This window comes from Tilletiaria anomala, assembly GCF_000711695.1.
Source record: "Tilletiaria anomala UBC 951 chromosome Unknown K437scaffold_21, whole genome shotgun sequence".
In the NCBI taxonomy this organism is placed as follows: domain Eukaryota; kingdom Fungi; phylum Basidiomycota; class Exobasidiomycetes; order Georgefischeriales; family Tilletiariaceae; genus Tilletiaria; species Tilletiaria anomala.
This window is the reverse complement of record NW_013547001.1, coordinates 155,057-174,900: the sequence shown is the minus strand read 5'-3', so window position 1 is coordinate 174,900 and position 19,844 is coordinate 155,057. Positions and strand designations below refer to the sequence as shown.

Here is a 19,844-nt window from a genome sequence, read left to right as displayed (position 1 = left end):
TCGAATCTAATCTAGTGAACCTGGTTACAAGTCATACATAGGACAATCCATTTCTTGTTGCGACCGTCAGCGCTCACAGTAGGCTAATCCCCAGATGTACAGAGGACCTTTACGAACGAAAGGAGAGTGGCTAGAATCATACAAGCCCGATGAGCATACAGTTGCAAATCGCATAGTCCAGCATGAGGGATCAGAGGGGGAGCAGCCCTGGCGGATGTGTACATGGTGTTGGGCTGTTTACAGTACTCTCGTTCCTTGGTCACCATTAGTTACATATATGGGTGTATAGAACTTGTTACCCAGTAGAGCGAGCGATTGATAAAGAGCTTCTCGCGAGAGTCATACTCTCCACACACTCATTTCTTTCGTACGAGAAATATCAAAAGTGGCTATCCAAAACCAAGAGTCAAAGGTTCAGAAACTGCGCAAACCTCTCGTCAGTTGTAATAATCAGTTGCAGGCTTTCTGACACGGTAGTGGGCGCAGATTATACCAGTACAGCCGGCTCTCCTTTTCGTATACACAATCGTCACTGCACATCCGCTGGCTGGCACAACAGCGCTGTCTACAAAGAGATATGTGAAAATGCAGGCGCCGCGCTTCAAGAAAAAGAGGCGCGGCGTTGCTGGGCTGTCGGCAAGCAGCACCAGTCTTGGTTCCACGGTTGCAACGGTGGGCGATACATTAGGTACGGCAAAGTCGACGGTTGATGATGCAGCGTCAGATAACGAACAAGGGGTCATCATCCGGCGCACATCGAAAAAAGGGGAGCAAGGATCCTCGAAACAAGCTGCGGTAGGGAGCGCATCTTCCAAGACGAACAAAGGCGTCACTTCGCTCAGCTTTGATGGTGATGCCATCGGAGCGAGTCACACCGTGAGTTAACCTTCTGATGAGCTATAAAAGGCTACTGCTGAAAAACACTCGTTGCTCACAGTGCGATCCCGAGGTTTTTGCCATTCGTCGATCGAAATTGGCCCTCGCTGCTCGGCAAGGCCTTTCGTACCACACTGAGACCTCGGAATCTGAAGGTGCCACTCAGGTATACTCTGCAACTCAGTTGGCAGACCTCAAAGCCTCTACACCTAACTTCCAGAAGAAAGTGACTGGGGTAATTGCCTCGCGTGATGTCCCGACTGATCCGGTCTTGCAAACAAATCAGACGATGATTCCTAGTGAGTTGGCGGTGCAAAATGCAAAGCAACGCCGTCAGCGCGCTGCGCAGGAGCTTTCCTCGACGAGCACACGCGACTTTATCTCTTTAAGCTCTTCCCAAGATGGAGCGCATCCACAGAGCAGACTGAAGCGCGAGGACGATGATGTCGGAAGTGGAGAAGATGAATTCGGGGGCTTCACGGTAGACGAAGAACGTTTGGCCCTGAACATGAAGGACAGGAAGAAGGCCGATGTTGAAAGGCGACAGAAGATGCGCGAAGCATTCGAGGGTGTACACATTGATGCAGGAGCCGCTGAGGATTCCGATGAGGAAGAACAGCGCCGGGAAGAGATGGATTGGGAAGCTGCGCAGCTTGCACGGTGGCAGAACCCTGTCCGTATGGATGAAAATGAGCAGGTGAGAATTTGAAGCCGACTCGAGTCCCAGTCTGCTTGGAGCATTGCCAATCATTATCTTCTATTTGCTTTCCCAGTACTATGCTACCCGTGTGCCAGAAGTGGCTGCAATCCCGGATCTGTCGGCTGCATCGGCCAGAATCTCAGCTGTGCTAACTGACCTCGAGGAAATCATCGCCAATCGACAACGTCTGATCGATGACTCGCGTGCATCTCAGCAGCGTCTAGATAATGACGCCGCTGAGAATCGCCGACTTATCGAGGCGATGGACGCGAAGGAGGCTTGGTACAGAGAATTTCAAGAGTTCACGGAAACCCTTGCAGATTTCCTGGATGACAAGGTGAGTGCTTGTTTTCTGATTTATCTACGTCTGCGCAGTGAACCATTTACCCTGTTCATCTTTTGTCGAACAGGCTCCAATACTCGAAGCCATTGAGAATGAGCGCACATATCTGCTGCGCGATATTAACAATAAGCGACAGACACTCCGAGCACGCCAGCTGGAAGACCTTTCGTCGCTGTTTCAAGGCATCCCGCGCTTGGCGGTGTGGTCGGACGACGAGGCGGACGTACGTGCTTACAGTCCAGCTGAAGATGGCGGTCCCGAAAGTAGCGTACGCGAGCAGCGGCGCGTAGACTCGGTTGCCGGCCTGATCGCAGACGGCTTGCTGGATCCACAAGCGGAAGAGGGCTTGGCCCGTCTATCCGCTCGCCTAAACAATCTCTTTGATGACGTCAAAGCGCCAGAATTCGTAGACCCTGCGGCCCGTAGCGACGCAGACAAGGGAGGTGCCCTGCACCCGCGATCGGTGCTCGCCCGCTTTGCGCAATGGCGGGAGAGGTTTTCGGGAGACTACAGCGGGGCATGGGGCGGTCTGGCGCTGGCAGGCATATGGGACTTTTGGATTCGCAAGGAGCTCGTAGGAAAGACGCTCCGCGGCTTCGTGCCACTGCAGGTGGAAGCGCTGTCCTGGCAAATGCACGTGCACGAATTTCAAGAGATTGGAGCGGGCATTCCGGATGCGATCAGCGGTGACGACGAAATTCTCGACCACATGATCACAAACTCGGTTGCTACGACATTGCGCAGCCTGGCTGAAGGTGGGGCGTACGATCCTTGGAGTGTCGGACAGAGCAAGGCGGTGGGTTCCCTTGTGACGGAGCTCGCGGAGGTGATGGACACAAGCTCCGCGACGTTTAAGGTGAGAGCGAAGGCTTCTTTCAAACTTGATGTTTGACTGCTACGGAAGAGTGGGCTAACGTGAATACCTCGCTACCTCTGACCAATCTCAAGTCCCTCGTCGTCGCGTTCGCTCGGCCACTTATCCGCTGGACAGATGGCCTGCTGCAAGCGGTCACCGAGACAGGCGTCTTGCCTAGCTCAGCGCAAGGCAAAGGAGGGCGAGCCGAACAGGCCCGACGAGAAATTTGGGAAGCGTGCATGGTATTGTTTGTGCAGAATTTTGGCACGCTAGGGTCTCGACTCCGCAATGCAGAGCCGCTGATGGCGGAAATGCTACACTCGAGGATAAGCAAAATCTTCGCAGCATTGATATCCGGGGCGTCTGAAGCGGAAGCAAAGACGATGGCGGCCGAAGTGAGTGTCGCCCGACGGAAGACCGGGATGTTTGACGCATGGGATGGTCAAGCGTCTGACGCACTGCTTATCCCTCTTTTCCAGATTGCCAGCGCACTACCAAGAGGCCATAGCATGGTAGGACCTGAGCTTGCAAGCCTGCTGGGATATGCTACATGAGGCGGTCGAATACATGTACAGGAGCACGGCTTTTCAATCGAAACAGATTGTGCGCACGCAGAGCACGGTGCGCATCAATCGTCTGATGTGGATGATGATAACGATGATTCTGCTGGAATGCCTCAGAGCAGTGCGCTTGCTTGCAGCGGAGGGACGAGCGCCTCGTCGCTGTCGCCTTCGGCCATCTCGACGTCGGTCTTGAGTTCTCCCAAGCAACCATTCTCGGCAGCGTTAGACTCAGTATTGCTTCCGCTAGCTACTGCTTCCGCTGCGGCTGTAGATGCTGTCACATCTGCAGAATCCCTCGACGGTTCTGTTGGTGGATGTAGACTTGCGGCAGTCTGGGTCTGGGTCTGCATTTGCGTATCGGTTGCGGTCTCCGACGCGGGCAGGTTGGCCTTTTCGGCGACCAGCTCGAGCTGGTCAACATGTGACTGAGACGGCTGCTCTTCGCTTGTAGATGCAGAGAGTGTGTTCTCCGCTTTCCTGCCTTGCTGCTGTTGATGCTGCCGCTGTACGCCATCTGTTGGTGCTCCCGAGGTCTCTTCCTGCGCTTGAGATACACCCTCCGCAGCTTGTGCTTGAGCTGCCTCCGACACAGAAGCTGCTGTGGCACCTTCCACTTCCACTTCGCCTTCTCCGGCTTCAGCTCCTTCCCCCACTCCTTCCTCTTCTTCCCCTTCATCCTCTCGCGCTTCTTCGTCGAGCTCTTGTTGACCCGCGTCGTCCTCGAGCTCAGCCTCGGCGTCGAGCGTGAAGTCGACGATTTGGTCTGTCTTGACCCATTTGAGGACCGAGTAGGTCGACGTCGGTGAAACCTGAACCCACTCTTTGCGCCAGACGCTGTCAACATAGGTGTGATACGAGTGGCATCCACGATAAGTTTTGGATCGGATCAGCACACGTCCAACCTGCTGTGGGGGACAAGTCCAACTGAAGCTATCTGACTTGCTTGTGACTGGCCGCTGGTATGTATTGCGTCTCTCCGCCAGCATCGCGTCCGCAGGAATAGGCAGGGCCTTTGATTGGGCTCTTGACTCACTTTACTGGTTCCTTCATGGCCCTTCGCAGCTCATTCTCTGCGTTGGGTACGAAGCGACCGCCCCATCGCGACGCCATGATGACTGATACTTCTGCTGGAGGTTCGAGCTCTTGATTATCGCTGCAGCTGCTTCTGTTGTAGCGTCGTCGAAAACTCGCTGGTAAGCACAGCAACGCGGTGGATCAACACAATTGACACGATAGCGCGACGACGCGACGTGTGTGAGCCGAACGAACCGGGATGGAATGGCGTGAGTGGGGGGGGGGTCTAGATCGGTTGATGGTGGAAGACATGCACGTGCATCATGTCGTCGGCTAGAGTGGGGAACCTTTGAGTTGGTTAGTTCTGTTCGGAAAGAGCCAACCCGGCAATGAAAGAAACTTGGCACGTCACGTGATAAAAGTCCCGGTCTGGTGGACCCTCGGATGACCGTGTGGCGCCAGGGCTGAGGCGAGGCGGTGCAGGTTGTGGACTGCAGACTCGGGTGGAGTGCAGGGAGAGTCAGAGTCAAATTCAATGCCGTCCTCTCTCTTTGTGTCTGGGTCCCGTGGGCGGCAGCACTGAGAGACGTTCGTTGGCCATCCACAATGAAATGACCACCATTTCTCGAACCCATTCGTCTCCTCGGGCTATCCCGCTCGTTCTAACCCTTGACCGTCGTCCACCTTCCACTACCACCCCTCTACCCCTCCCTCGAAAGCAATCCGACACTCGCAGTGCAGGCGCGCGAGAGTCTGGTTGTCTGCCCCCTCTTTGCACCCGACATTCCTAGCAGCCCTTCACGAAAGAACCAACCAACCAACCAACCAACCAATCACCCACCCGCCATAGCCATTCTACGCATTTACTCTTCCGCCATGGTTCATCGCCGTGGAATGAGGTTCTGCTGCTGCGGAGTACCCCTCATCAACATCGGCGCCTACTTCATCCTCATCGAGAATGCCCTTCTCGGAGGCGCCATCGCCGTCCTGGCCTTTGTGCCGCCACAGATTGTCGCCCTCATGGGCGCCGTGCCAACATGGTCCAAGTTCATTGTAGGCATTCTCGGCATCGCTGTCCTCTTATGGCAGCTCCTTGGCCTCATCGCCATCTCCAAGGAGAAACCCGGAATTTACCGCACTTACATTCGCATCAACTTCATCCTCACACTCGCCACCGTCGCCGCATCTGCTACGTTCATCACCGTGGGCGCGGTCCAACACACCAAGACGGTCAACTCGTGTGTAGCCAGCTTTGGTGCGACACCCCAGTCGGAGTCAACAGCGCAGCTCGTCGCTCCATCTGGTACCGTCGGCAATGTCGGTCGGGACATCTGCAACGTCTTCATCTGGATCCAAGTTGGCCTCATGGGGCTGCTCGTCGCATTAATTGGCCTGACACAGGTGGGTCCACCTGCTCTTCCATGCATTCTTAAGTATACACACGATCTAATTTTGCTCTCTACGTGCCGCTCGTTCTACCAAACGATAGTTCTACATGTGCTATGCGCAACGATCATATGGACAGCAACAAAGGGATGCTGCACGAGACTGGAAAGCGTAAGTGCCTGGGCAAGTATCAGAGCTCGCCTCGCATCATTGGCATTGGCTTACATCCATTAATACTGGTGCTTCTGTTTGAACATCACAAATTTCTGGTGGCATCAGTCTCAAAGGCGAAGAGATTCCACTCGCAAGCTGGGAGCACCACGCTTGAGTTCAGGCGCAGCACTCGGGTCCTTTGCAATCAGACCGACCTGTGCCATGCCGCATACGACTGGAGAGATATAGACGATGAACATTCCAGATGGAAATCATGTTCCACCGCATACACGGACAATTTTGCCACTCGCATGCTCGACGTAACCACCCATTGTACTTTTAGGCACGAGTTTTACCATATTCTGTATCCTTAATCTACACTTCTCCCCTACAATGGACGTTCAGGCTTTTTCAACAGCTAAACGCCGGCAGAACGTTGATGTGATTTCCCTGTATGCAAGGGTTGCGGGGCGATATCATGGATTACCCGGGGTCGTTTCGCTCTTGTAGACTTTCATACAGGGCCCGTCGACTAGAGCTGCGCGGAGCCAGCAGTGCTTGCGAGCTCGGCACGCGCCGCGGTGAGGGCGAGGACGGAGATACTGCAGAAGCAGAAGAAGATGAAGAGTACTGCTGCAGCACCGCTGTTCGCGTGCTAGCCGCCGCCCAATCTGGTATAGGTCGTCGGACCACGCCGTTGCCGTTGCCGCTGCCGCTCACTCGTTGCAGATGCACATCGCCATTGTGGATAGCGACTGCGGGGCCAGCACACGTCTCGCTCATGGAACGTCTTGATTGCGCATCACCCTTTTCAGGAGGCCGAAGTCCGCGCGATGGCGCTGCTGCAGGTGTCGTTACGATATCTCTCGCAAGCTCGCGTACCAACACGGCACTGTCTTCTTTGCTGAGACTTTTAATGATCTGGACGGACGCAAGCGACCTTATTCAGTCGACTGATCTAATTAGCTTGCAACAGTCTCGGCTCACATCTGAGAGGCCGCCGTTGGAAAGGACCGCGCTCCTGTCTGGATGAACATCGCACAAGATCTTGGTGATTCGCAACAGGTTGAGCCGGACGATGGCCTTCTTGTGATGCAGTCGGTCTGCAATGCGCTGAAAGAACGATGCGAATCTGGCCAGAGCGACAGCAATTCCGGATGATATTCTGCAAATCTTTACGAATGGTTCCAGCAGGTTCTCGAACGAGACACCCTTGGACGAGCTAAAACAGTTAGACAACGACGCCACCGAGGTGGGTTGCAGCAGCACGCCCTCCACCCGAGAAGTCTCATCTTGCAGCCAGACCAGAACCGAGTCTAGCGCTGGAACTTGCCAGTATACGTCTTCGAGAAGCTGCAGGTAAAAACGCAGGCCATCATGCTGCCAAAAGATCTTCCTCGTCGCCTTGCTGGCATGCGCAAAGTCGCACAGTGTCGGAAGTGCGAACTGCCTCATTGGTGAATTTGTACGAGCGACGCGCAGAAGCTGTGGAATGATACCGGCCTGTGCTGCCTCCTCTTGGCGCGACTTGCTTAGACGGCACACTGCGCATCAGGGGCGATGTTAGTGGAACACGTGGACAATAACACCGGCGGGACTTTCAGCTTACAGTTGTAAATTGCATTCAGAACTTGGTTTGATATCTCCTGCAAATTTGCACCTCCTGGTCAGGTAATACCGTAGAAGAACAGATTTGAAGGGTCTCACATTTCCGCAAGGCCCCCCGTGATGGTCGGACAGGATCCGTGTCAATACCTCTATCGAGTTGCAATTTTGCAGCTGGTCCATGATCTGGGGATGCATCGATAAGTTCTTGATGATGCGAACAGCGGTCACGAGCGACAGCGAATCAAGGGACTGAGTCGATTTGAGGATACCTAAGCCAGTCATAGCCCTATCTCGTTAGAAGCAACCCCACCTACTAACCATTTTTCAACTTACGACGCAAGACGCTCCGTGATGCTAGTTGCTGCTTCATCCAGCTGTCAGACTGAGAGTAGATGAGGAACGTTTGCAGGGCCTGCACTTGAGCCTGTTTTGCATATTGGTCCCCTGAGTCCGCGGAGACCGAGATCAACGCCGTACTGAGCGGGTCCAGTAGGCCCTGCTGCGCCAACATTCGACAGAAGTTATTTCTGGATGCGGGACTCTTTCAATGCCCAAAGAAAATGAGATGTTAAATGTCACGTCCTCATGCTCTGTTCGATCCTTCCAAAGCCCACCTGCAACTCCAAAACGCTGTTCACGCAACCGACTCCGAGCCATACGAGATCTCGTTGCTCATTATAGTCTTCGTCGATGAGGTTGACCAGCGTCTTCAGGCCGCGGCAGCTGAGCACGAACTGAAGCGTGAGGCTGGACGTGGAGCACATGGCGTAGACGAAGTGCGCGGCCTCCAATCGGACGTCATGGTTGAACCTCTTGGAAGTGAATGCCATCACTACTGGAATAGCTCCGATCAAGCACAGATTTTCTTGAGCTTCGGGATCCTGAAAGATGAGTAGATTGAGGACACCAAGGATCCGGCAGATGACTTCTGGATATCTGATAGCCTCCAGTAGCTGCACCAGAGATAGAGCGCCATGTGAGGCGAAGAATTGATGCTTCATTTCAGGCGCTTCGGTGAGGATGGTGTCCTGCCGTGCAGCCATGTCAGTGCAGTCGTCGCTCCGGCTTCACTGGAACACTCACGAGTTGGTCGCATATCTCGATGAGGCTCAACTCTTGATCGCTCGGATCCAGCCTCTCTACCAGCTCGTTCACATACTGACACATGCGTGCGTGATGATCACGAGCAACATTCGCATCCATGTCGCCGCTGCTCGCAAAAACTTCCTCCAATTCCGAAAACGGATCCGACTCGACATCATCTTCCTTCTCGTGATCGGGTGGAATGCGTGGCTGACTGAGACGCAGAACGTTGGGCAAGACAAGGTCTGCAGCAGCGAGACCGTCGTCAAAGTCGTCTTCGTAATTCTCCAACGCACTTGCCTCTGAATAGCGGCCTAGCGCCTGACGCAAGTCTTCCGCCTGAGCAGGCGAGCGCAGAGATCCTTGTCTAGATGCAGGCGGGCTGCTCAGCTTGAGTGTCACGTGTGGCGAGACTGGCGCTTCGGTCCCTTTGGGTGTTCGCGCACGCAACGAGTCGAAGGACAATTTCAGTGCCAGCGGCTTCGATGACGAGCCTTGCAAGCGGCCAACATCCGAGTTTGAATGGGCGAAGTTTCGTAGCTTGACAGAGATGCGAGAGTCTTCGTCGTCGACAAAAGCTTCGCTGTAGTCGTCTGGATTCTTGGATGTGGTATGTGTCGACCACACCGGCCCGCGCACATGCGATACAGTAGTAGCAGGTTTAAGCTGAGTTGGTACTGCCTCTACCAGCGACGACCTTCGAACTTCTGGCTCCTTCAGACGCCCAAGGGCGGCGATTTTGGTCGTTGTCACGCCATCTTCAAAGTCGTCGTCCCAGTTGTCACTGCGACCTTCTCCCTGGGGAGCTCTTGCTTTCGATGGGTCCGCGAGCGAGAGCGCGGCAGTGACGCGATTGGTAGGCGCCAAGGGCGGTGCTTGTGCAGATGGCGGCATCGGTGCCATCGACCCTACCCGCGAGACCAAGCGGGATTCCTTGGTACCTTCTGCGCCTTCCATGTGCAACTGGCTTGGCGGAAAACTGCGCATTGTCGGCCGCTGCTTTCGCGGCCGCTGTGATACTCTGATGGTTCCGTCTTTCGCTTCGAAGCCGCCAATGTAAGACAAAGGCTCTGCGCTAGCTTTCCCCCCCGTATCAGTAGGTAAGGTCATCATCGCCTGCGGAGGTTCTGCATTGCTCATAGATTCTTTCAGCCTCAAGAGTGTCTTGCAAATGCATCTGACAGAAGCCTCACCTTTAAGGATTTGGTTCCATTCTTGTACTGTTTTCACAGCTTCGTCATGGACATTGGGTCCGTTGCTTTTCAAGGAGCCGCCTGTTCTCATCTGCTGCAGCTGGCGTCTAGAATTCATCATCCATGGATGACGTAGAAGCTTCTTCGCTGACACGCGCAGATTTGCGTCCTTCTGGAAACAATGCATGAGGAAGTCTTTGACTACCTGTGTTCGGAACCATGGCAAGAAATTAGCGGCTGATATCATATTGTTTTAAGAAGAAGCATAGGAACTCACTGGTGATGCACTCTCTGGAAGAGGTGGAAAATCATCTTGAACGATTCTAAATAATGCTGGCATGGGTTCAAGTTCCGAATATGGCGGTTTGCCCTCAAGTAATTCGATGACTACGCAACCAACACTCCATATATCGCTAGCCGTGGTCGCTCCACTCTGGTCGATCACCTCGGGCGCCATCCAGTAGGGGCTACCAACAACGGCGTAATCGTTCATTGCTCCTGTTTTGGTCGCTACACCAAAATCTGCGAGCTTGACCGAGCCGTCCTTGTTGGTGAGGATATTGGCGCCTTTGATATCACGGTGAATCACACCTTGGTCGTGCAGGTAGCAAAGACCTTCTAGTACTTGTGAAACATAAACGCCGACCAGGCCTTCCGGAAATTTGCCAAATTTCTTGCAGATATGTTGTAATGAGCCATTTTCGCAATACCTGCACATATCAGGGAGCGTCAGATGATGTGGCTAAAGACTGCTGAAAGTGTGCTCACTCTAGAATGATGTATAAATAGTCGGTCGTCTTCTCCGAACCTTTGTACTTGACGATGTTGGGATGCTGTAATGGAAGACAAATTTAGCTTTTGACTATATATGACACACATTGGTGCACAATAACATACCTTGAGATTTCGCAAGAGCTCAATTTCAGACTGCATGAAGCCAGGAGGCGTCAAGGCGGTGTTACAAGCAACATTAATAATGCAATCCGTGTCCACTTCGTGCTCACCATAATTTCTCCTAATTCTGACTCTGGAATATTGCTCAAGTCAATTTGTTTCACAGCGACGGTCTCTCCCGTCATCCAGTTCAACCCTCGGTATACGGATCCGAACGCTCCCCTACCCAGGCAGTCACCAAGAGACTGTCAGAGAAAGCGCACAGCGCGTAGCATTGTCAATAGACATGAAAAGACATTAGTGGAAATAGAAACTGACGTAGTGTGCAAGCTGCGCGTCTCCCGCACTACCCATGGCGGTTCGACTCGGCTTTAATTCTCGAATAGCAGGAGTTGCAGCTGCTGACGACGTTGCACGTGCGTTCAATTCTGGCGCTTGCTGGGAAGATGACGGCCGCAGCACGGTTGACCCAGGTGATACTCCCGGCGATCTCGAGCGGATAGAAGATTCACTTGCGGCTCTTCCATGTCCAAGACGTTGGGAAGAGTCATTCGCATCGTCGTTGTATTGTCCAATGTGATGGCTACGTGATCCAACGAGGCCTTCCGGAGGCGTTGGCCGCCGAGCGGGCGGTGCGTGTGCATGCGAGGGGTCCACAGCTGATGAGAAAGAGGAAGCACCTTCAGCCGCGGATGTAGGCGAAGCGTGTGCCGGGACCGGTGTCGAAGTCCAATGCTCCTTGATCTGGCCGAGACGCGGAGACTTGAGGTGGTTGGGACGTACGGTGGCGCCCCCTCCAAACGAGCTGCCGCTGCCGCTATTCGTCCGCCGATGAAGCTGACCGAGCTCGTTTTGGTTCATCATGGAGTTGCATCTGGGCAGCAAACCACGTCCTTCCTGCAGCCGGTGCTGATCACAGAGACATGTCTTCTATTCTTGCTAGGCCAACGTATGTTTGGCCAGCAAAACAGTACGACAATTCCAAAGATGCAACACGCAAGTCGTGGTCCGATCGCGTGTAGCGCAAGTGGCGAAAAGAACGAGACACTTGTCACAGTATCCACAGTAAAAGACGACTCAGCTCTCTGATGTAACCCCCCCCTTTCAGTACTTTTGCTGTGCAAACAACATCGCATCCTCCAACGCTGCCATTCGCATCCCCTGCCCGATTCAGTAATTGATCACCAGATCAACCCGCGGCCAGAAGGTCGCCTCGGATACGTTCTAAAATGAACTGCTTCCCTGCAGGATGAGGGCAGCCTGAGAACCCAGAAACCTGTATGCGCGGTGGCTACAAGACCAATGTGGCCAGGCCGGTATGACCTCGAGGTCCTCGATGCATCCCTTCTCATGCATTCTTACTTGTTTTCAACATCATGACTACAGCGCCGGTGAAATTTCTTGGGTCGATTTCGTCCCCTTCAGTCAGCGGGAAATGCACAAACCGAATGTAATTGATGGGAATAGGAAGCAAAGGCAGGCGAGATCTGCGCGCAAGTCTAATTTTGACAATTTCTAGATTGGTATAGGGGCAATACAAACTTACACTGATGGCAGGAGTAAGCCCAGGCGGCTCATGATTGCACCAGCTTGGCCTCTTTGACGGACATGGGGAATCGAAGCAGTTCAACAATCACTAGAAGTGGACAAGGGGGAAAGGGAGAGGACTTTGTCAATATGCTGCGCCTGCTTGGCTTTCGAAGCCAAGACTATTCTACACCGAGATCAGCACTTGCGCTCTGCCGCCCGCAACTCACCGAAAATCGCATACAGCCCAACGATGACGCCAACGTCAATTTGCTGATCGGCGTTATGGTACTCGGTGTTCAGACGCGGCTCGATCGGCTCCAGGGCATGAAGCGTCTTGAGCTGTACGGACGTGAAAGCCAGGGAGAGACCCCAGAACACGAGTACGAGAGCGTTGGTGATTGGGCGGACCCAAGGTGCTAGGGGTACGTGATAAAGAATAAAGACGACGATGATGCCAGCGAGAGTGAACGGGAGAAGACCGACCCCGCGATTGGCAAGTGCTAAACGAGTGATTTCCAAAACATCTGCAGAGTGGAGTATCCACCCACATTAGAGCTGGTCCTTCAGGGAAGGCTTGTCAAGACTCACTCATGAGCAGAGAAGCGATGATGAGAATTTGGAAAAGAACAGCCAGCGCTGTCCATAGCCCAGAAGCCTTCTCTGTGAAGTGACTTCCTCTAGTTAACTGTCCAGCTGCATTGGACTCCTCGAGGTCCGATTTTGCCTCGCCCTTAAGTCCCTGACCGCCTTTGGCACCGGTAATCCGCCTTTCTCTCTTCTGTGCCGAGAAGGCGTACCTCTGCAAGCTCGTTTTACGTGCAGAGATACCGGAAGACTTGGATTTCTTGTGCGTAAATACCAAGGCTGGAACGAAGAGGATAAGGAGCAGCACGAGCAGAATCCAGGTTGGGAGCGGCACCAGAACAACATCTTCAAAGCATGTTCGGAGCGTTCCGTTGTATGGGCTCGTGAAGGAAGACTGTAGAAGCAAAGGCCCGCAGCCGCAGAGACAAGGCAGAGAGCGGATCAGCGTCAGTATAGGGTGAGAGAAACAACAGATCGCCTCGCCGCCCTCACGTTGTTATTATCATAACGGTAGCCGCAGCTCGGATGGTAAGAGTACACCGCTTCGGATGTAATGTCCGCCGGATATATCGGCGCGCTGATCATGGTACCCATCTTGGCGTCTGGAGCCGCAGACCGGCAGTCAATTGGAGTGGTGTGAAAGAGGAGGAGGGGGGCGCAGGGGACGGACGAGGTGGAGGAGAACACGTGTCGGGCAGCAGGCAGACGGTTCGATATGCTTGTGACCAGTGGACCACCGGACGTGCAATTCCGATGAACAAAAAGGGATTGCACTCTATCAGGAAGGGGCTTTGTATTGCAGCTATACCTGTCGCTGTTATATACGTCTCGCCTGATGGAGGATCGTTGATGTACTGGGAGTGACGAGGCCCATACATACATGTAACAAAGTTACAAGTGCAATTTCAGCTCATCGTCCCCTCCACCAGGACAATGTTTTGCATGGCACAATTCAAGCCAGCAGAGAAACGGCTAGCCTGTAGAGTGTAGACTGCCTGCAGTGCCTGAGATCTCAGATCTATAAAATGAGTGAACGCTGCACCTGCCTGTACTGTGTACACCCTCCACATTGGGTCCAACCCGTCTGCTATGGTATTTCTCGTGCGGAGAGCGAACGACGAGAAAGCAGGCATCTGTTTTGTGCGGAGATTGGCAGAGAGTGGTCTTATTTTTTGGGCTCATTTTGACTGGAATTGAAGAATCAATCGGTTCCGCAAGGGTGACAAATGATCGAACCACTTCGGAGACGCGAAACCAAAGACCGGAGTCAGGTCCTTTTCTATATCAAACCATGCCGGACCTCCAGTTGAAGATGAGATCTTGCGAACCTGCAGATGTCCTTAGTCTATCGCCGTCTCGTAAGATGGACAGGATGGTGATGATGAAACCTGTGAAAGCTAAATGGTGTGGTGGGGACAGTGGAGACTGAGTTCTAACAGCGGAACCGTTCTTGGATCTGTTTTGCTCTCTGGCACCAGACAGAGAAGGCATTTGCACAACCCTACTCGATCGTTTGCCTTCACTTCAGGTTCTCAGTCCTCTTGACGCTGGCCGACTTGGGCAACCTCATCATGACATCGCTTAATCGCCTCTGGGTTCATCGCATTTGGGTCTTGTATTTGATCTTTTGGCCATTCCTAGGATTCACGCGTTGAATTCTCATTCAATTCTGTATGCGAGGTGACCACGCAAATCTGGAGGCGAATGACTGGCTCGATAGTGGTCAGGGTTGATTGAGGTGCTATCTCAGGCCTTGCCGACGATTTCGACTACAAACGAGAGAGGTGTACCTTCATGTTGCTCCACCGTACATGACTTCGGCAGCGGCGGCAAGCATCAATGCAGAGGGCCTTCTCGCTGAAGTGCAATCACAGACAGGTGATGCTGTGAGCCTAAGTACCTCAGAAAATCGCACGAGCGGCTTGGCCTTCTGTTCCTTCGGCACCCGTTAATTGCATTCCTTTTTTGTAATAACAGTTCCTGGCAAGCATTCTCGAAGATGTAGACGTGGGTTGAAATTTCTACCCTTGGCGTATCTATAGGCCCCGTTGGTCTGATTCCTCGAAACTGCTTGCACTTTGCAGCCTTTTGGACCAGCGTACATTGCCTCTCTGGACGCCCTTTTCCATACGCAAGATGAGAGTCATGGCCTGCTCACACGTTTCGCGACCACTGAGATCCAAGGTCCACCGAAGAGCGGCAAGACCTCGCTTCTCGCATTTTTCATCATGACATTCTTGCTGCCCGACTCCTTCAACGCACTTTTCACTCGTCCTGCATTGACTTCTTCCTCTTCGTCTTCATCTACATCAGCTTCTGTCGAGCGCAAGCTGTTGCCAATTCACTTAGGTGGCAGAGGCCCCGGTCGCGCAGTGTTACTATTTGACAATGACGGCCGCTTCCCCCTTCAGAAGCTTCGACGGATGCTAGATTTGCACATTTGCAACCGTATAGCAGAAGCGCTCAGGCGGACAGACATCTTCGATCGCGCAGGCAGTCTTCCATGGAAGCAGCCGACGAAGGAAGAAATATCTGCCATGATCGATAGTTGGCTCAACCTGCTGCACATTTGGAGACCGACTTCGCAAGTCGCGTTTTCTGCTGCTGTACAACATGCACCAAAAACGGTAGATGCATCCCCTGGCGTGTACGACATTGGTGAGCACCCAGGAGGGATGAGATAGCAATATTTTGCACGCGAGAAATGCTGACAGGTCATTGGCTACAGGCCTTATAGTGGTGGACTCAATCTCCGCATTCCATTGGACAGATATACAGAAAGCTGATCATTGCTCCTCATCGAGCCTTTCTGGTCCACCCACGCATCAAGCATTCGCTAGCGCGCTGCGCCATCTCAAGCATCTGCAGGATGCATCTGCCGCGCCTGTCCTGCTGAGCAATTGGGCAATCAGTGAAGGTGAGAAGGCGCCTGCAGCAGTTGCACGTGCCAGCGCAGGTACCTCTTGGGCTGCTTCGGCCACTTCGAAAGCCCTACAGCCAGGTCCATTGCCTGGTGGTAGATGGTGGCAGGAGCATCTCCCTTCTCCACCCTATCCTTCGTTCAGCATTTCATCTTCAACGCCTCAGCTATCACCTTCACTCATCATTGAGAATCATATCACACTTGTTCCGGCATTGCCGCAGCCTTTCCCAGTTGGGACGACCGAGCGGGCTGCAAGGACCGATGGCGCGAGGCTACAGGCGCTGGATCGCTTGCAAGTCACCGGATGGCTGCGAAACAGGCACCGCGGGTTCTTGGGGCATTTCAGATTCAGAGTGGGGGACGAGGCTCTCGATGTCACTGTGTAGGCATTGTATGTCTATGCAGCCAAACAACATACTACTCGGCCATTTTATATACTGTCAAAGGTCCGCGGTCACTGTGCTTACGTAATATTCTTGAACAATAACTCGTCATTATCGACGATTGAGTCAGCATAAATTCGTTGTATGGGAATCCTTCAACGAGCGCTTTAGCTTTCACACACACGGGCAGCCTGTAACGCAGCTGAGAGGGTAAAGCGCGGTACAAAAAGTTGATCACTTTGTGCCAATGAAGGCTGCACCGTACTTTTTGAAGCGCACTATTGCATCATCCAGAGTCCGAAGCGAAACCTTCTTTCGAGCGTACGGCATCATGAGCAATGCCAGCTACGGCGCTTTCCCGCGTCCGACGGACGAGCGGGCGCAGGTCGTTGCTCAACGGATACAAGGAGTGCGCGAAAGGGTCAAACTTGCAGCTGCAAGGAGCAAGGAGATTGGTGGGTCGGGAAAGGAGGTAAGTGCAGTTACCCTCTTTGAGCGCAAGGAGCGTCTCTCACATCTCCCGTTTTTCAGCCGCGGCTTGTCGCGGTTTCCAAGCTCCACCCTCCTTCTGCGATCATGGCAGCATATGTGGAGGCGAAGCAAGTACATTTTGGTGAAAACTACGTACAAGAACTTGTCGAAAAGGCCAAAGTGCTGCCAGCCGAGCTGAGATGGCATTTCGTCGGTGGTCTACAAAGCAACAAAGGCAAGGCACTCGCCGCGATTCCGAATCTGTATCTGCTGGAGACGCTAGACTCCGTGAAAGCAGCAAATGTGCTGGAGAAGGCGCTGGCAGCACATGACAATGATCGCAAAGAGCCATTGCGCGTATATATTCAAGTCAACACCAGCGGTGAAGCAGCAAAAAGCGGAGTGCAGCCGTTGTTGAGCGAAGCCGACCTTGCAAAGCCAGAGCACCCTCTCATCGCACTAGCGCGGCATGTCATCGCTACGTGTCCGCACATTCTTTTCCTTGGGCTCATGACCATCGGAGCAGCATCCAATAGTGCCAGCGCTGACTCATCCAAAGCAGCGAGCGGCCGCGAAGAGATCATCAAAGCGAATCCGGACTTCGAGCGGCTAATCACGAGCCGGCGACTGCTGGTCAAGGCCCTGCGCTCGGATCAGGACCTCGGCAAGGCTGTGGAGGCGAATACTGCTGCGAAATCTGTGGTGCTCGAATTTTACAAGACCAGGTTACTGGGAGGTGGCGAGCGGGAAGGAGGACTAGAATTGAGCATGGGCATGAGTGCAGATCTTGAAACCGCCACTATGGCAGGCAGCGATAATGTGCGTGTGGGGAGCGATTGCTTCGGCCAGCGCGCACAGACACGAGACGAAGCGATGAGAGCAATGGAACACGAACTCAAACAATAGATGCAATTTTTGACCCCTTGTCATGAGCTGCCAGGCGCATACACGGGGGTATTAGTTCATTTTGCGACTGCGCGAGAATACAGAGACACCAGCAACAAGCGCATCAGATAAGGCCATGTCCAGTCGCTCGTCCTCTCATTGACATTTGCGTCGAATTTGCCCTTTAGTGCTTCGTTGCCTTTTGTCATTCCTCTTCAGCAATCTCCTCCTCGTATTCGCCTTCGAGGAGCTCATCGTCATCCACTGTCGCGCTCTCGTACTGCTGGTATTCAGAGATGAGATCTTGTAGATTGCTTGCTGCCTCTTGGAACTGCGCACACAATCAAGACAGGTCAACGATGATCGCCTAGTGCGGAAATTGCGCAGAAGGACGACGCACCTCGAGCTCGTCCATGCCCTCGTTAGTATACCAGTGCAAGAAAGCGCGGCGCCTGAACATTGCTGCAAATTGCTGCTCTGTTCGTTTGAACAGCTCTTGCACCGAAGTTGTGTTGCCGATGAATGTGGCGGACATCTTGACATCTGGCGGGGCAATATCGCAGACTGACAGAAGGAGAAGAGCTCAGCATATACCCTTTGATGACATGGGCAGCGATAGCGCGGAAACATACGGGAAGTCTGTGGGTGAGGCAACAAGTTAGCAAATTTTCCGAATGTAGTGACGAGGGCTGATAAGAAACTCACAAGAACATTCTGCGGAATCCACTCGACGAAACCTGTGCTGTTCTTCATTTGCAGGTTGTACATCTCGTCTTCCACGTCCTTCGATTTGATCGGGCCCCGGAAGATAGCCGCAACCGTGAGGTACTTGCCGAGCCTGGGGTCGATGGCGGCCATGGTGCAGTTGGGAGACAGGCCTTGTGAGACGAGCTCAGACACCTTCAATGACGAGTAGGCTTTTGAGCCCGGTGCTACCAATGGAGCATAACCGCAAGTAAAGAAGTGTAGACGCGGGAAGGGAACTGAGACAAAGAGAGAGTGTGTGAGTTCACAAGTCGCGCCTGCTAAATTGAACTTCTCTCGGACGCACCCATGTTGACACCCAATTTTCTTAGGTCGCTGTTCAATTGACCTGGGAACTGTTACAAATGTTTGGGGTAGAGCGTGTCAATGAGGCATCTGACATTGAAGACAATATCTGCACATACACGCAGGGTGGTTGAGCAGCCCGACATGGCGCTAGCAATAATCTGGTTCAAGTCCTTGTACCCTGGGTCCTTGACTTTCAATGTCCGCTGGCAAATATCATCTGCAAATTTATGCGCAGGTCAGATCACAGCTCGCCTGTCTTACCGTTGATAAATTAAAAAGGGAGACGCACAAAGAGCCTCATTGTCCAAGCAAAACGACAAGTCGACGTTCTCGACAAGTTGGTGGAAAGACAAAGTCGCATTCTGATGAAAAATCGTCAGTGAAGTGGGAGAAGACGCGGGCCGAAGGCTGCGGGGGTCCGACTCACGTATGGCTCGACCACGACCTCGCTAACTTTTGGAGACGGAAGCACTGACCAGCTCGCCAGCATTCGGTCAGGGAATTCTTCGCGCAACTTGGTCAACAGGTTCGTTCCGAGACCAGAGCCGCTGCCACCGCCGATCGAGTGAACGAGCTGGAAGCCTTGAAGCATGTCTGCCTTCTCCGCCTCCTTCCTCGCCACGTCCATGATACCATCCATGAGTTCTGCACCCTCGGTGTAGCTGTCAGCGTGAAGATTTAGAGCGTGTGATCAGCTTCGATCCCTCCGTAGAGACATATTAAGACCACGGGCGCACGCACAATCCCTTGGCGAAGTTGTTACCCGCTCCTGATTGTCCGTGTATCATGTTATCCGGCCTGAAGAGGCTGCCAAGGGGCCCGGAGCGGACCATATCGATAGTACCCGGCTCTAGGTCTATGGCGACATTCCTTGGGACGTATTTTCCTTCGACGCCAGAAGGCTCGAAGAAAACGCCCACCTTGGCAAGCTGGTTATCGTTATCGCCCACATATTGACCGCTTTCGTTCAGGCCGTGCTCGGCGAGGATCTTCTTCCAGAACTCGGTCGAGACTTGCGTGCCAGCTTGGCCTACGGAAAACGTGATGAGCTCTCTCATTTTGAATGACTGCGCTGTTTCGACTCCGATATGCTTCTGGTGAGCGACAGTTCACAACACCATGCGATGATGCGGACCGGAGTGGCGAAGAGAGACGCGTCGAGCGTTTCAGTCTTGCTGGAGCTAAGCAATTCGATGCGTCGCTTTCCCCCTTATTACACGCACCGTCCGTTGCAAGCTGCAGAACCACAATGGAATCTCGGCACATAAAAAGAGCGCTCAGGCTCGAAAATCGTCGTGAAGGTGACCGAAGAAATGAAGGTGCAAAGATGTTGAACGATGAAAGA

General features: G+C 53.3%; 8 protein-coding genes across 8 annotated transcripts; 4 read left to right on the top strand and 4 right to left on the bottom strand.

Moving 5' to 3' along the window:
• Positions 1 to 469: 469 nt before the first annotated feature.
• On the top strand, positions 470 to 3,395 carry K437DRAFT_255299 (uncharacterized protein). The gene is made up of 6 exons (XM_013388947.1): positions 470 to 876; positions 938 to 1,573; positions 1,650 to 1,913; positions 1,987 to 2,775; positions 2,868 to 3,170; positions 3,255 to 3,395. Exons 1-6 carry the CDS (start codon positions 586 to 588, stop codon positions 3,327 to 3,329), a joined length of 2,358 nt encoding a protein of 785 aa, XP_013244401.1. The 5' UTR covers positions 470 to 585; the 3' UTR covers positions 3,330 to 3,395.
• On the bottom strand, positions 3,286 to 4,481 carry K437DRAFT_255298 (uncharacterized protein). Its single transcript, XM_013388946.1, has one exon. It carries the CDS (start codon positions 4,322 to 4,324, stop codon positions 3,452 to 3,454), a length of 873 nt encoding a protein of 290 aa, XP_013244400.1. The 5' UTR covers positions 4,325 to 4,481; the 3' UTR covers positions 3,286 to 3,451.
• A 689-nt stretch (positions 4,482 to 5,170) lies between these two features.
• On the top strand, positions 5,171 to 6,307 carry K437DRAFT_255296 (uncharacterized protein). The gene is made up of 3 exons (XM_013388945.1): positions 5,171 to 5,753; positions 5,842 to 5,909; positions 6,018 to 6,307. Exons 1-3 carry the CDS (start codon positions 5,229 to 5,231, stop codon positions 6,064 to 6,066), a joined length of 642 nt encoding a protein of 213 aa, XP_013244399.1. The 5' UTR covers positions 5,171 to 5,228; the 3' UTR covers positions 6,067 to 6,307.
• On the bottom strand, positions 6,245 to 11,609 carry K437DRAFT_255295 (uncharacterized protein). The gene is made up of 13 exons (XM_013388944.1): positions 10,988 to 11,609; positions 10,780 to 10,914; positions 10,673 to 10,702; positions 10,544 to 10,608; positions 10,053 to 10,485; positions 9,776 to 9,980; positions 8,583 to 9,709; positions 8,114 to 8,527; positions 7,833 to 8,040; positions 7,599 to 7,768; positions 7,501 to 7,537; positions 6,879 to 7,435; positions 6,245 to 6,812 (listed from the first exon to the last, which is right to left on the bottom strand). The coding sequence occupies exons 1-13, from the start codon at positions 11,528 to 11,530 to the stop codon at positions 6,375 to 6,377; spliced, it is 4,362 nt and encodes a 1,453-aa protein (XP_013244398.1). The 5' UTR covers positions 11,531 to 11,609; the 3' UTR covers positions 6,245 to 6,374.
• Positions 11,610 to 12,072: 463 nt separating this feature from the next.
• On the bottom strand, positions 12,073 to 14,128 carry K437DRAFT_255292 (uncharacterized protein). The gene is made up of 4 exons (XM_013388943.1): positions 13,277 to 14,128; positions 12,788 to 13,178; positions 12,427 to 12,723; positions 12,073 to 12,305 (listed from the first exon to the last, which is right to left on the bottom strand). Exons 1-4 carry the CDS (start codon positions 13,664 to 13,666, stop codon positions 12,244 to 12,246), a joined length of 1,140 nt encoding a protein of 379 aa, XP_013244397.1. The 5' UTR covers positions 13,667 to 14,128; the 3' UTR covers positions 12,073 to 12,243.
• A 467-nt stretch (positions 14,129 to 14,595) lies between these two features.
• K437DRAFT_273259 (uncharacterized protein) lies at positions 14,596 to 16,268 on the top strand (the record flags this gene model as incomplete). The annotated part of the gene is made up of 4 exons (XM_013388942.1): positions 14,596 to 14,670; positions 14,762 to 14,791; positions 14,869 to 15,442; positions 15,513 to 16,268. 4 exons carry the CDS (start codon positions 14,596 to 14,598, stop codon positions 16,091 to 16,093), a joined length of 1,260 nt encoding a protein of 419 aa, XP_013244396.1. The 3' UTR covers positions 16,094 to 16,268.
• Positions 16,269 to 16,280: 12 nt separating this feature from the next.
• Positions 16,281 to 17,498, top strand: K437DRAFT_255289 (uncharacterized protein). The gene is made up of 2 exons (XM_013388941.1): positions 16,281 to 16,562; positions 16,622 to 17,498. Exons 1-2 carry the CDS (start codon positions 16,422 to 16,424, stop codon positions 17,465 to 17,467), a joined length of 987 nt encoding a protein of 328 aa, XP_013244395.1. The 5' UTR covers positions 16,281 to 16,421; the 3' UTR covers positions 17,468 to 17,498.
• Positions 17,484 to 19,818, bottom strand: K437DRAFT_255287 (putative tubulin beta chain). The gene is made up of 9 exons (XM_013388940.1): positions 19,241 to 19,818; positions 18,927 to 19,161; positions 18,789 to 18,861; positions 18,616 to 18,716; positions 18,498 to 18,546; positions 18,152 to 18,429; positions 18,079 to 18,085; positions 17,847 to 18,010; positions 17,484 to 17,777 (listed from the first exon to the last, which is right to left on the bottom strand). The coding sequence occupies exons 1-9, from the start codon at positions 19,555 to 19,557 to the stop codon at positions 17,652 to 17,654; spliced, it is 1,350 nt and encodes a 449-aa protein (XP_013244394.1). The 5' UTR covers positions 19,558 to 19,818; the 3' UTR covers positions 17,484 to 17,651.
• Positions 19,819 to 19,844: the final 26 nt, after the last annotated feature.